The 12524-nt window shown below is 56.1% G+C and overlaps 1 protein-coding gene across 1 annotated transcript in view; it reads left to right on the top strand.

Annotated features, from left to right (window-relative positions):
- MRTFA (myocardin related transcription factor A) overlaps positions 1–12524 on the top strand; it is a gene marked incomplete at its 5' end in the record, with an annotated part of 61849 nt that overhangs the window by 44118 nt on the left and 5207 nt on the right. Inside the window, 7 exons of the mRNA XM_081083205.1 lie at positions 1665–1740; positions 2613–2774; positions 6296–6471; positions 6886–7017; positions 9533–9786; positions 9986–10157; positions 11236–12264. Of these exons, the coding sequence (XP_080939331.1) occupies positions 1665–1740; positions 2613–2774; positions 6296–6471; positions 6886–7017; positions 9533–9786; positions 9986–10157; positions 11236–12264 (2001 nt within the window). The remainder of the gene's footprint in view (positions 1–1664; positions 1741–2612; positions 2775–6295; positions 6472–6885; positions 7018–9532; positions 9787–9985; positions 10158–11235; positions 12265–12524) is intronic.

Raw genomic sequence — 12524 nt, 5'->3', positions numbered from 1 at the left:
CTGAGGTACCCCAAGACCCACAGCTCTTTCAGGGACAAAAATGTTTACCTCCAAGACTTTCCTTACTACCTCCTCTTTTTAAATTTTTTTTTTTTAATGTTCTAAGGAGAATCATGATTAATTCTTAGAGAGAACGAGAAGAATGAGGTCATGGGTACTGGGAACCAAAGCAGTAACAAACTGCACTGTTGTAGTGCCGGGAGAGTTAGAGAATATGGGGGTAGGCGAGGGGGGAGGGTAGGAAGGGCATTGCCTGTGCCCCCAACCCATTTGTAAGTCTTGGCACCACTTCCTGACTGCATCTCAAGCAGGCCGGGAGGGAGTAAATATGAGTCAATTAGAGCAGCTGTTATTTTATTGAGTACTTTTCATGTAAAATTATATCATTTTCTTATTTATGCTCACATCAGCTCTTATGAATTAGGTGTTATTATCATTTTCATTTATAGTTGCAGCTAAGAGAGGTTAAGTAATTTTTCCAGCTAGCAAGTGGCAAAGCTGGGACTCAAACCTTGGTCTGTGGACTCCAGGTATTTTCTTAAGCAGTACTGTATTCTGCCTTGGCCTTGGTCACTGCTCAGAACTTCAGGTGGCTTAGAAAATATGTCTGCTCTGCAGTGTCTGACACCTGTTCTAGCATCTTCTACAGCAGCCAGAGCAGTTTTTCTGCCCACTGCAGATGGGGTGATAGATCTAGTGCCCTCAGCCGCTTTAAACCATCTCATGGAGAGCTCAGCACCAACCCAGGCTGGCACAGGTTGCCCAGTCAGAGCCCAGGCACCTGATAGGGACCAGGCAGGACAGAACCAGGTCTTCACACGCTTTCCTACGTGCAGTGTGCTCTGATACTTCTTCTGTTTTTACTCTCCTCTGCTCTACCCTACTGTACCTTATCCTGTCCCATTCTCTGCTGATCTTGAACCACTAATGGTCTTGACCTATGGTTTGAAAATTTCTGGTACAGAGGTTAAGAGCCCAAGTTCTGGAGTCAGACAGATCTGGGGTCACATTATAACATAAGCGCCAGGCAGTGGGGCGGCTTGGGACTGTTGAAGAAATGGCTTAGTTTGCTTGGAGTCTCAGAAATGCGGAAATGATTACATTGGACTTTAAGGAACTAGAGTTTTGACACCATGTATCAAAATTAGTATTCTATTTGGTAGTCATTCAAAATGAGTGGGAAATGCTTATAAGATCATGCAAATTTTTTGAAACAAGATATAAAATTATATTCAGTATTATTACAGCTCTGCAAAATCAAACTTGTCTTCCACATGGACGAATGATTAGAAATAAATATCCCAAAATACTAACAATAGATGATTAAAATGTTTTATTGTCATTTTGCTTGGTAATTTTCCATTTTCCTTGATGAAACAATACTAATTTTATAACAGTAAAAGTAATAGAGTTTTAAAAATATGTATCAGTAGTCCAACCTCAGACCGACAAATATTCTTGACGGATGGTGCCCTTGGCTGGTGCACTTGGAAGTAGATACGTCCTCCCCTGGCTGCCCTGGGCCTCAGCACTCTGTAGTCTCCAAACTGAGATGGTGGGGGCTGCAGAGGTGACCAACAGCCACCGCTGCTTTTTGGCCCTGTCCATGCCATAAGCTTGTGATCTGGATTTGAGAGCTTTTTGATGGTTTTTTTTCCCTATAGACAGAGGACTACCTGAAACGGAAGATTCGTTCCCGGCCGGAGAGGTCAGAGTTGGTCAGGATGCACATTTTGGAAGGTGTGTTAAAATGGCAATGCTTCTAAACCCTGTTCTCACTGTGTGTTCACCGCCTCACCACCCACATTTCTTCTTCCCTTTCTTGTCAATCACATTTCTGTAGGCAGTGGGTAAGCCCGAGCCTTAGCACGCTGAAACAGCAGTGCTGTGGTTGCTGGGAATTCCCCTGGAAGCACGACACATTCTGCTGGGCTGGCTTATCCTTTCTCCTGTGGCCACAAGATGGCCCTGGGGCTGGTCATCTCTTGATACAAATTTTTCCCCTCTAAGATCTGTTTTTAAAATGCGTTTGCTTTCTCTTTTTCATTCATTGATTCATTCATTCACTCAGCATTTACTTGAGCACTTGTGATGTACAAGTAAGGTCATCCCAGACACACTCCACCTGGCTCCAGCACACGCTTCTCCCCACATTCTAGTGAAGGCAGTGGCTGCTGAAAGCAGTGTGAATCTATCCATTTTTTTAGTTTTGAGCTACCTTTGGGGTTGGAAGAGAACTTTCCTAGGGTGAACCACACATTTTGCTGATGAAGACTCTGAGGCCCAGAGCAGGGAGGTGAATTGCCCTGTAACACAGCAAGCTTGAGAAAGTCACTTTGCTGTCTGGTGCTCTTTTCAGCTCTGTAGCTCCACCTCAGGGATTCCTCTGGCCTGGTGGCCATTGTTGTGTGTGGCCACACACTGTCCACAGTAGGGGCTCCTTCTGTCCTCGTGAAACTTTAAGCTGGGCCACCCTTTTCCACCTGGGATGCGCTTTGCATTCTGATGGTCTCTGCTCCTTCCCTAGAGGGAAGGAGACTGCTCTGGAGTTGCCAGGGCAAACCCAGATCCATTTCTACATCCTCCTGCACTCCATTCTCTCCCACGGGCAGAGACCTCGGCTGAGCCTTCCCTTCAGGCCAAGCAGCTGAAGCTGAAGAGAGCCAGGCTGGCTGATGACCTCAACGAGAAGATTGCGCAGAGGCCTGGCCCCATGGAGCTGGTGGAGAAGAACATCCTGCCTGTGGAGTCCAGCTTGAAAGAAGCCCTCATCGGTGAGGAGGCCAGACGCCCTGTGTGCGCTTGCAGGCCAGATGCAGAGGGCGGGGGCGGGCTCTGGACTTCTTGCCCTTCAACTTCTTGCTTTGACTTGGGGAACTGAGGTACAGAGTGCGAGAGCCTGATAAACAGGTTGTGTTACTTGGGACAGTGCCGGGGCCACAGGGATCAGCGCCATGGCAACATAGGTGCATAACAGAGAGGCCTGTCCACCTTCACCTCTGTAAACCCAGGCTGATTCCTCTCTCACAGGGTAGGTAGGTGTCAGGATCGATGTGTGTAAATATGCGGAAATGCCAGAGATTAGAAATCTGTACCTTCCTGGGTTTTTTATCAGTGAAATCTCTTTTTGGAGCTGGCACTTTCCACAGGTATTTCACTTTTCAAGTATTGATTGATATAAGCAGTGGCTAGGTGCTAGGACCACAGCCCCAAAGGCCCTTGGCCTTACAGAGCTCACGTCTAGCAGCAGACACAGGCAGGTAAAATAGGCAGAAGAAGTTCTGTGCTGGAGGGGGCACACAGAGAGGGCCTCCCAACCTGACCCTGCCAGTGGGGTGTGGTGTCAGAGGCTGGGCTGGGCTGCAGGGGAGTAAAAAGGAAAGTGCGTGCATGGGAGCGAGGCAGAGTGTGATGTGGAGCTGGAAGGTGGTCGGGGCTTCATGTGTCCCAGTCAGGTGGTTAGACATGATTCCCTTAGATTTTGGTAATTGTTGGTACAGATATGTCTTCTTTGCAACCGTGGACCCAAAACCTGAACCTGGGCAAGGCTGTCTGCTCCTGCCCTTGGGAAGTAGCTGTGCCTTCAGGGGAAAGAGGCTCAACTGCTCCCGCCATGGGCAGGGTACGAGAGGAAAACCACAGGAGTGGACCCCAAAGCATGGCGAGTTGTGCTCTGAGCCTGGGTCAGAGGGGACTGTAGTTTCTAGGGCTTTATCTGCACTGTAAACAGTGGAGCCACAGTGTAGGAGGAGCCACTGTGCTGGAGGTGGGCACACCTTGGGCACCCAAGAGCCCTTTTATTCACTGCTTTGCCCTGGCATCCACCTGCCTCATCTCCGTGTTCTCCTACCCAGACCTTCACCAGATTCCACGACAGCTCCTAGTTTACAGGCCAGTGTTTGAGCCAAGGTCAGTTCTGGACTCTTCAGCCAGCCAAGACCTGATAAATATTGGCCAAGAGTTGGCAATGTGCCAGGCCCCTTATGAAGGCCTGCAGAGGAACAAACGATGATGCTTCCCTCAAAGAATGTGGTCTGATGTATAAACTGATGTATAAACAAGTGATCTCTGAGTCTGGCTCTGAGCAGTTGCCAGCATTGTGTAGCAGAAAGGCATGGGCCCTGTGACATAGCTGAGTCACGTGGATTGTAGGACAAGGAGCCCAGCAATTCCTTGGTCCTGGGGAGGCTCATGGAAGGGCTGCTGCTGTTAGCAGTGCCGTCCAGGTGGACAGCATGGACTAGTGGACTGTGTGTCAGGTGCAGAGGGACCTCTGCCAAGATGGGCTTCTCTCAGGGCTGGGGGCGGTGGCAAGGGCTGGGGAATGATACGGCCCATCTGGGGTCAACCCGAAGGTTGAATCACATTGTCAAGTGGAGGACAGAGGACATTCCAGGCGGAGGGGGCAGTAGGAGCAGTGCCTGGAGGCTTGGTGGAGTGCAGCTCGTTTAAGGCCTGGGAGTAGTTTAGTTTGTCAATGAGGTAATCACTGGTGACGGGAGAGAAGCATTTACCAGCGAAAGGCAGATCATGCCGGTTGAGGAATGAGCAGGAGGTAAGGAAATGGTGACAGCAAATGTGGTCCATTTGTTCACAAGGTGAGGGGAGGAGGGAAAGTGAGGTGTGGTGGGTAGGAAGGATGTTTGGGCTGGGGGAAGTGGAGCAGACTGTGGCTGAGGAAGGAGTGGGGTGAGGAGGAGAAGAGGGAGGGGAGGGGAGGAGAGGGAGCTGAGACAGTTCTGGAACCTACAAGGGGGGCTTTTCTGTCTCCCACAGTCGCTTGCTCACACTCACACCCTTTCCTCCAGGCCACCCCCGGTTGATGTGTGAGTCATGCCAAGGCCCTCTCTTCCAGAGTTCCCTGAGCCTCCCTGCAGTGTCCCCTCAGCGTCCTTTCCCTTGAGTGGAGCATATACTGAGCTCCAAGGTGATGGCACCATAAACTCCCAGAGGCCTGGACCCATTTCTGTCCCTCCACACCCTGCACGCAGCCGACAGCTGGCACAGCAGAGAGGAGCGGACTGCTGGGCCCTGGCCTGCACCGGGCCTCGGGCTTCTTCAGTGCCAGCAGCTTCCTTGGGTTGGACGGCCCAGGGGTGCGGCTGCAGCTCTTCTTCCTGGTTCCATCATGTGGCTGCTGCTCCAGAGCAGGCCCCTCCCTGGGAGTAGATCATGGGAGAAAATGTAGGTGTGTGACTGGCAGGAAGTCCACGGTGGCCAGCGACCTGACCTCCGTGTGCTGTGTGTGCCTCTGCTAGGACAGGCGGGGTGGAGGGGCGAGCCAGCCCTGCCCTGGGCATTCTGGCTCCATCTCATAGTTGGCTGGTGGGGGAACAAACGAGGGGACTTCCTTCTTAGTCCCAGGGAGGAGAGAGCCAGGTCATGGCCCTGGAGGGGAGAGTTACGGCTTGTTCTTGTTCCTTCTCTGTGGTCTTCCCACCACAGCCGACAGCTCACCTTCACGCATGGCCCCGTCTCGGTTCCTCTGTGCGGACAGCCGTCGGTGCAGAACCTCCCCCCAGACCGCGCCGAGGCCGTGGCTGGGACATGGGTCTTTTGAAATATCCTACTTGCCCCTGTTACTTACTGTCTTTCCTTCCGGCTGTATCCTGGGATTCCCATGCCAGGACCCTGCCCCTCCTACTTCTCCCTCTCAGCCTGGCTTCAGCCAGCCCAGGAGCACCTGCGCTCACGGCCACAGGCCCAGGGTGGGGAGGGTGGGAATCGCCATAGGATGGGTTTTCTGCTGGCCTTGGGACGCTGCGAGTCACTAAAGGGAGGCCACCATACTCGCAGTGGGCCCGTTCCACTTGTGTAGGCAGCCCAGGGAGGAGCTGCACTCCAGAGCCCCTTCGCACACCCAGAGCCCTGACTGCAGGGCCCACAAGCCTCCGGGGGAGGCGAGGAGAGTTTTGTGCAGCCATAGAATGGAAATAAAATGCCTTTAATAGCAGGGGATCTGAGGCAGAGGAGGCAGCAGGTTGCATGGGCGGGGCGTGGGGTGGGGGTGGAGAACTTGACTGTTAAGACTGATGGCAGTATAGAGTGAAAAGCAAGAGGCGGGACAGGCCTTTCCTTCTCAGGAAGCACTTTGCTGGCTCAGCAGGACTTCCCAGCCTGCACGCTGGTCTCCCTTCTCCTGTCTGCCTCGCTGGGGAGTGGAGGCGAGGAGGCTGAGGGGTGTGGGGGCTAAGGAGCGGGCACCTTGCTGGGACAGCCTCTGGGTGGTGAGCAGCACCCCTCTCCCCCTTCCCTGGGACCGGAAGAGGAGTCTTATTTGGGCTTTGGCTTTCAGTGGGCCAGGTGAATTACCCGAAAGTGGCAGACAGCTCTTCTTTCGATGAGGACAGCAGCGATGCCTTATCCCCTGAGCAGCCTGCCAGCCAGGAGTCCCAGGGCTCAGTGCCATCACCCCTGGAAGCCCGAGTCAGCGAGCCACTGCCCAGTGCCACCTCTATATCCCCCACTCAGGTGAGCTGACCTGCTCAACACGCTTCCCCTGCTCCTCAGGGCCCCAGACTTGCTGAGCTGCCCAGTTCGAGGTCCCTCACTTGGACTAGGCAACACAGGGAAGTGGGAGGGGTGTTTCCCTGGGAGCTCAAGGGCTGGCTGCTTGAGGGAAGGGAGGTGTCGGCAGTGGATGCAATTTGTTAGCCTTCCTGGCCCACCCGTGTCCACTCATTCAGTTCTGTGATCTTTTCACCACCCTCTGTCTCTCCCTTTTCTAGCTCTCTTTGCCCCCTGACAGTAATGGTGTTCAAGGAAGTGGCTGCCACCCACCTCCAGGCAGGGCAGGGCAGGGCTGGGATACACTGCCACCTGGGATGGCCCCGCCCTCTGGAGCAGCCAGAAAGGGAGGCATCCTCACTTCCCCTTCTCTCTCAGGTTGTATCTCAACTCCCAGTGGGCCCAGAGTCCAGAGAAACGCTTTTCCTGGCAGAGCAGCCTCCTCTGCCTCCCAGCCTCACCAACGGAACCACGGTCCCCACCGCCAAGCCCACCCCCACGCTCATTAAGGTACAATTCTCCAGCTTGTACCCCGTGCCCCTCCTAGCCCTGCTGAGACTTCATCCCAGGGTTGGGACAGCTGCAGGGGGTCAGGGCTCAGCAAAGCGCTGAGGAATGTGGGAGTGCTTCCTGTTCTCGGGGATGCTGGCTGTCAGGGTTACAGCCCCTGTTTACGGAGCACGGTGTGCCAGGCTCTGGGCTGGGCTTTCAGGCCTGTAGCCCTGCCCTCCCCGTGGAAACATGCCCACCCGTCCCCTCTGGGTCGCTGACAGCCTCGAGAGGCAGTGAGGAACCCTGTTCTGCAAGCGACACAACTGAGAAGTGCAGACGGACCCTCGGTCACTCCTCTGGCAGTGCCGGGCGTAGGCTTCTCTTCTCGGTCAAGGCCTGACCGAAATACCTGCAGGGGAGGTTGGGTTTACCGTCAACCCCACGAGACACCTACTGGGGACCTTGCGTGGGGGACACTGTGCTGAGCACCAAGAGCCGCTGCCCAGTCCTCCCTCCCTCAGAGCCTCCGCCTTAGAGTCTCGGAGACCAGAGGCTGTGCTCCTGCTGGGCAGGTGCCCTTCCTTCCCGGCCCTACTTGCTTCCCTGTCTCCCTCATTCTCTAGCCCCCCCTGGCACACAGGCCCTGGCCCAGCTGGGCATCTCTGGTCATCCTTGGTCCTCTGCTCCTGTCACTCACAGCTGGGGGCTGACCAGGTGCGCGTTCTCTCCCCTTAGCTGAGCTCCTGCTGTGCCTGCTGCCTATTCCTCGGTGGAGCTACCTGGTGCCCTCCTGTGCGGGCTGTACCCCAGCCCGTTTCCATGGTCTCTGTGAGGCCTCCCCTAGTCCCAGAGGAAGCACCAGCACCTAGGCCTGGTCACGGGTGCTCCAGAGCGCTTGCCGGCTCCGGGCTGCTCCCTCATCACAGGCACTTCTCTTGTCTCTGTGGTCTATTCCTGACTGGCCACAGATGTCAAAGGTTTTCCCCAAAAAATTCCTCCTTCAGACTTGCTTTTCGTCATATAACCGGTGCCTTCCTTTGACCACCACACATTTGAAAGAATGTGTATGTGTTTGTCTACACTTCCTCTCCTCTGGGGTGAGCCCCCAGACTCGCCAGTGAGCCCTCCTCAAGGCTTCCTAATTCCCCCAGCCCCCTCTGCCTCTGCCCCCCACGGGTCGTGCTCCTCTCTCCTCTTGCTTTTCCTGCCCTTCCTCTGCGGCTGCTCTTCCCTTGGCTTTTCCTCCTCTTCCCTCTCAGTGGGGTGCCCCAGGCCCAGCTCCCAGCCTCCATCCTTAGTCCCTTTCGGCTCCACCCTTCTGAAGCCGCTCTGGGTCATCCTCCCCGCCCCCCCCTCCCGCCCATCTTCACGCACCCAGTTGCTCTGCCAGCTTTGCCTTCTTCTCTTTCTATGCTCCATAACAGCGGTTCTCAACCTGTGTGTCGCGACCCCTTTGGGGGTCGAACAACCCTTTCATAGGGGCCGCCTAAGACCATCGGAAAACACATAATTACATATTGTTTTTGTGATTAATCACTATGCTTTCATTATGTTCAATTTGTAACAATGAAATTGGGGGTCACCACAACATGAGGAACTGTATTAAAGGGTCACGGCGTTAGGAAGGTTGAGAACTGCTGCTCCATAGCAAACTCAGAACCTCTACCTGACTCCCATGAAGGGACCACCATTGTCACAGTTGCCAAAGCTCAAAGCCATAAACCCTTGAACTGCTTACCTGCCTCATGCTCCTTTTGTCCCCTCTTCCTCTAGTCCATCTACCCAAACCTTCCTATTGGCTCCCACTGCCACCTGGTCGAGACCCCTGCTGATCCCGCACCGTCTCCACCCTTCTGTCTAACACTCTCCACTCAGAGGCGACTAGGCCCACCACAGCCTTGCCTGCACGCCCTGCTGGCTCCGCCTCTGTCCAGCTCCACCCTTCCTGACCCATCACAGGCCTTCAGCAGGACCTGCTGGCCCTTCCTGGTCTGCTGGGTCCTCATGGACACTCACGTGGGAGGCTCTGTGCCTGCTGGGGTCTTGGAGGCCCATTTAGTGAAGGAACAGTTTTTGGAGTCCCAGCTTCGCGTGGTGAGATCGAGATCACTGTGACCATGGGAAGGGACTTCACAGGCCTGTTTCCTCATCTTCACGTGGACTTGCTGGTTCCTGCCCAGGCAGGATGCTTGCAGGTCTGCACGACCTGGTCTTTGTGAAGTACCTGGTGTGGATGGCACACGCTCCAAGAACAGCTGTTCTACTTTCTTGTCATGTTCCCTCTGCTGGGGATGACAGTGACTATATTTTTTGGTTGATTTTCCCTCCAGCCTAGAAGCAGCTCCCTCTGTCAGCCCTTGCCCCTCCTTGGGACACTCTGGGCACTGATTTTGGAGGGAGAGAGTGGGACTGGGCAGGAGGCCTCCTCAGAAGCCACTCCGTTACAATAGGACGGCCACCAGCCTCCCACTTGGGGGCCTCCCTCTGGAAGCCCAGGATGCCCCCTGACGGTCCCTGTCTCCTGTGCCCTCAGCAAAGCCAACCCAAGTCTGCCAGCGAGAAGTCGCAGCGCAGCAAGAAAGCCAAGGAGCTGAAGCCAAAGGTGAAGAAGCTCAAGTATCACCAGTACATCCCCCCGGACCAGAAGCAGGACAAGGGGGCGCCCCCCATGGACTCCTCCTACGCCAAGATCCTGCAGCAGCAGCAGCTGTTCCTCCAGCTGCAGATCCTCAACCAGCAGCAGCAGCAGCACTATAACTACCAGACCATCTTGCCGGCCCCCCCAAAGTAGGAGCCCCCTCCCACTCCTGCCCACCCCGCCCGTGGGCACCCCAAGATAGGCAGATGCCCGGTCTCGGGTGGGCGAGCCCCAGCCTTCAAGGATCCTTTGGTCTGGATCCTGCAGGAATGGCCCCACACCATCTCCACCCAGCCCTGGGGTGGAGGGCCTTGGTGGGTGCTCATTTTTGCCTTATCTTTTCCTCAGGCCGGCAGGTGAGGCTCTGGGAAGTGGTGGGGTCCCCCCAATGCGCAGCCTTTCCACTACCAGTACCAGTTCCAGCTCGGGCACCCCTGGGCCCAGTGGGCTGGCACGTCAAAACAGCACCTCTCTGACGGGCAAGCTGGGAGCCCTGCCCACCAACCTGGACGACATGAAGGTAGGTGGTCACCCCAAAGTTAGGGAAAGCCGCCAGCCCAGGGCCCACACTCATGGCAGGCAGAGCAGAGCTCCAGCCTCGGGTCTGCTCCGGCAGAGGCACCTGGAATCTGTTCAAGGCCTGCTTGGCTCTGGTCGAGACACCAGCCTTGTCACGGGTCATGACCACAAACGGCATCAGCCAGCACCTGTCCAGGGCCTGGGGCTCACTCAGCCCTTGTGTGTCTCTCCTCTTCCTCGGCCTCTTTGGTGCAGTGTGGGAAACGGGGAGTATTCCCCACTGAGGATGAGCTGGCGGAGGTGGCTCAGGATAGAGGTCTGGCTGGTGGCAGAGCCCTGATTCAGACTCGGGGCTGCCCACTTCAGCACCTCCACCCTTTCCACTCTGCATTTAACTCCTCCCCTATCTGCTGGGCCAGTGCTGAGCCACCTGGGAAGGGAGTGGCCCATCCTCGTGTCCTGGGACCTTGGAGGGGCGGGTCATGTTTGGGGCCTGGCCTGTTTTCTATGCCTGATCAGCATATACGGTGGATCGAATTCTCCTCCGAGAGTTTGCCCCCTGAACCAAGCAGGCCCCTCCTGAGCAGGCCTGCTTGCAGCAAGTCACAGGCCTCGTGCGGGCATTTGGGCACAGGCTTCAGCGCCCATCAGACCTGGCCATAGCTCCTAACTCTGCCGCTCGTTGGCTCTGTGATCTCGGAGAAATCGTTTTTCTTTTGTGAGCTCAGTTTTCTCATCTGTAAAATCCAGTCACTTCATTAAATATGTATTGAGCACCAGCATCATGCTGGGGCTGGAGATAGCTGAGGGCACGTCCCGCCCAGACGCGGGATAGGGAGCATTTTAACCAGGCCCCTGGGATGGTGAGGACGGAAAAAGGGAGGAGGCTGGGGGCATGTGTCTTACCCTGAGGGCTGTGGGAGGGTCAGACGGTTGATGTATAGTTACTGACCAATGAGGCCTGAATAGACAAGGCCTAACAGACAAAAAGCTTGTCCCTCCCATCCTTCCCTGGTGCCCTCTTTCCTGGACCCAGTTCCCTTCATCCCCTGCCGCCCTGACTCTCCATCCCCTTGCAGGTGGCAGAGCTGAAGCAGGAGCTGAAGTTGCGGTCACTGCCCGTCTCTGGCACCAAGACAGACCTGATTGAGCGCCTGCGTGCCTACCAAGAACAAGTCAGCCCTGCCCCCGGGGCCCCCAAGGTCCCTGCTGCCACCTCTATCCTGCCCAAGGCTGGCGAGGTGGTGGTAGCCTTCCCGGCGGCCCGGCTAAGCACGGGGCCTGCTCTGGTGGCAGCAGGCCTGGCCCCAGCCGAGGTGGTAGTGGCTACGGTGACCAGCAATGGAGTGGTGAAATTTGGCAGCACGGGCTCCACACCCCCCGTGTCTCCCACTCCCTCAGAGCGTTCACTGCTTAGCACGGGAGATGAGAACTCCACACCTGGGGACACCTTTGGCGAGATGGTGACATCACCACTGACCCAGCTCACCCTGCAGACTTCGCCACTGCAGATCCTTGTGAAGGAGGAGGGTCCCCGGGCCGGGTCCTGCTGCGTGAGCCCTGGGGTGCGGGCAGAGCTGGAGGGACGTGACAAGGACCAGATGCTGCAGGAAAAGGACAAGCAGATTGAGGAGCTGACCCGCATGCTCCGGCAGAAGCAGCAGCTGGTGGAGTGGCTCAGGCTGCAGCTGGAGCAGGAGAAGCGGGCCCAGCAGCCCCCGCCAGTCCCAGCCCCGGCCCCAGCCCCCACCCCTGCCCCTCTTGGCGTCCCAGTGAAGCAAGAAAACAGCTTCTCCAGCTGCCAGTTGAGCCAGCCATCCCTGGGCCCTGCTCATCCCTTCAGTCCCAGCCTGGCAGCCCCCACTCCCCACCACGTAGACACTTGTGCCCTGGTGCCTCCTTCGGTGGTGGTGAAGCAGGAAGCCATGCTGCCTGAGCCAGAGCCGGCCCCCACACCCCAGCTGCTTCTGGGCCCACAGGGCCCCAGCCTCATCAAAGGGGTGACACCTCCCACCGTCATCACTGACTCCACAGGGACCCACCTTGTCCTCACCGTGACCAATAAGAATGCAGACAGCCCTGGCCTGGCCAGTGGGAGCCCTCAGCAGGTACCTGGGTGTGGGAGGGCAGGGGACACAGGAGTGTGTGATCGTACTTCTAATGACAGCCTGTTTACTGGCCGCCCCCATGGCGGGGCAGTTAGGCTGCCTTCCTTTAATCTTCCCTTCAACCCTCCATCCCCATGTCACCAAGAAGGTACTAAGATCTGGGATGGTTAAGGGACCTGCCCATGACCCCACACCCATGAGGGTGGAGCCGTCAGTGACTGCCCATCTCCTCAGGCCATTGCTACCAGAACATCCTGCAC

The sequence above is a fragment of the Myotis nattereri genome, assembly GCF_964212035.1.
Source record: "Myotis nattereri genome assembly, chromosome: 2".
Taxonomy (NCBI): domain Eukaryota; kingdom Metazoa; phylum Chordata; class Mammalia; order Chiroptera; family Vespertilionidae; genus Myotis; species Myotis nattereri.
Note: the sequence above shows the minus strand (reverse complement) of the source record. Positions and strands in the feature narration are given on the sequence as shown.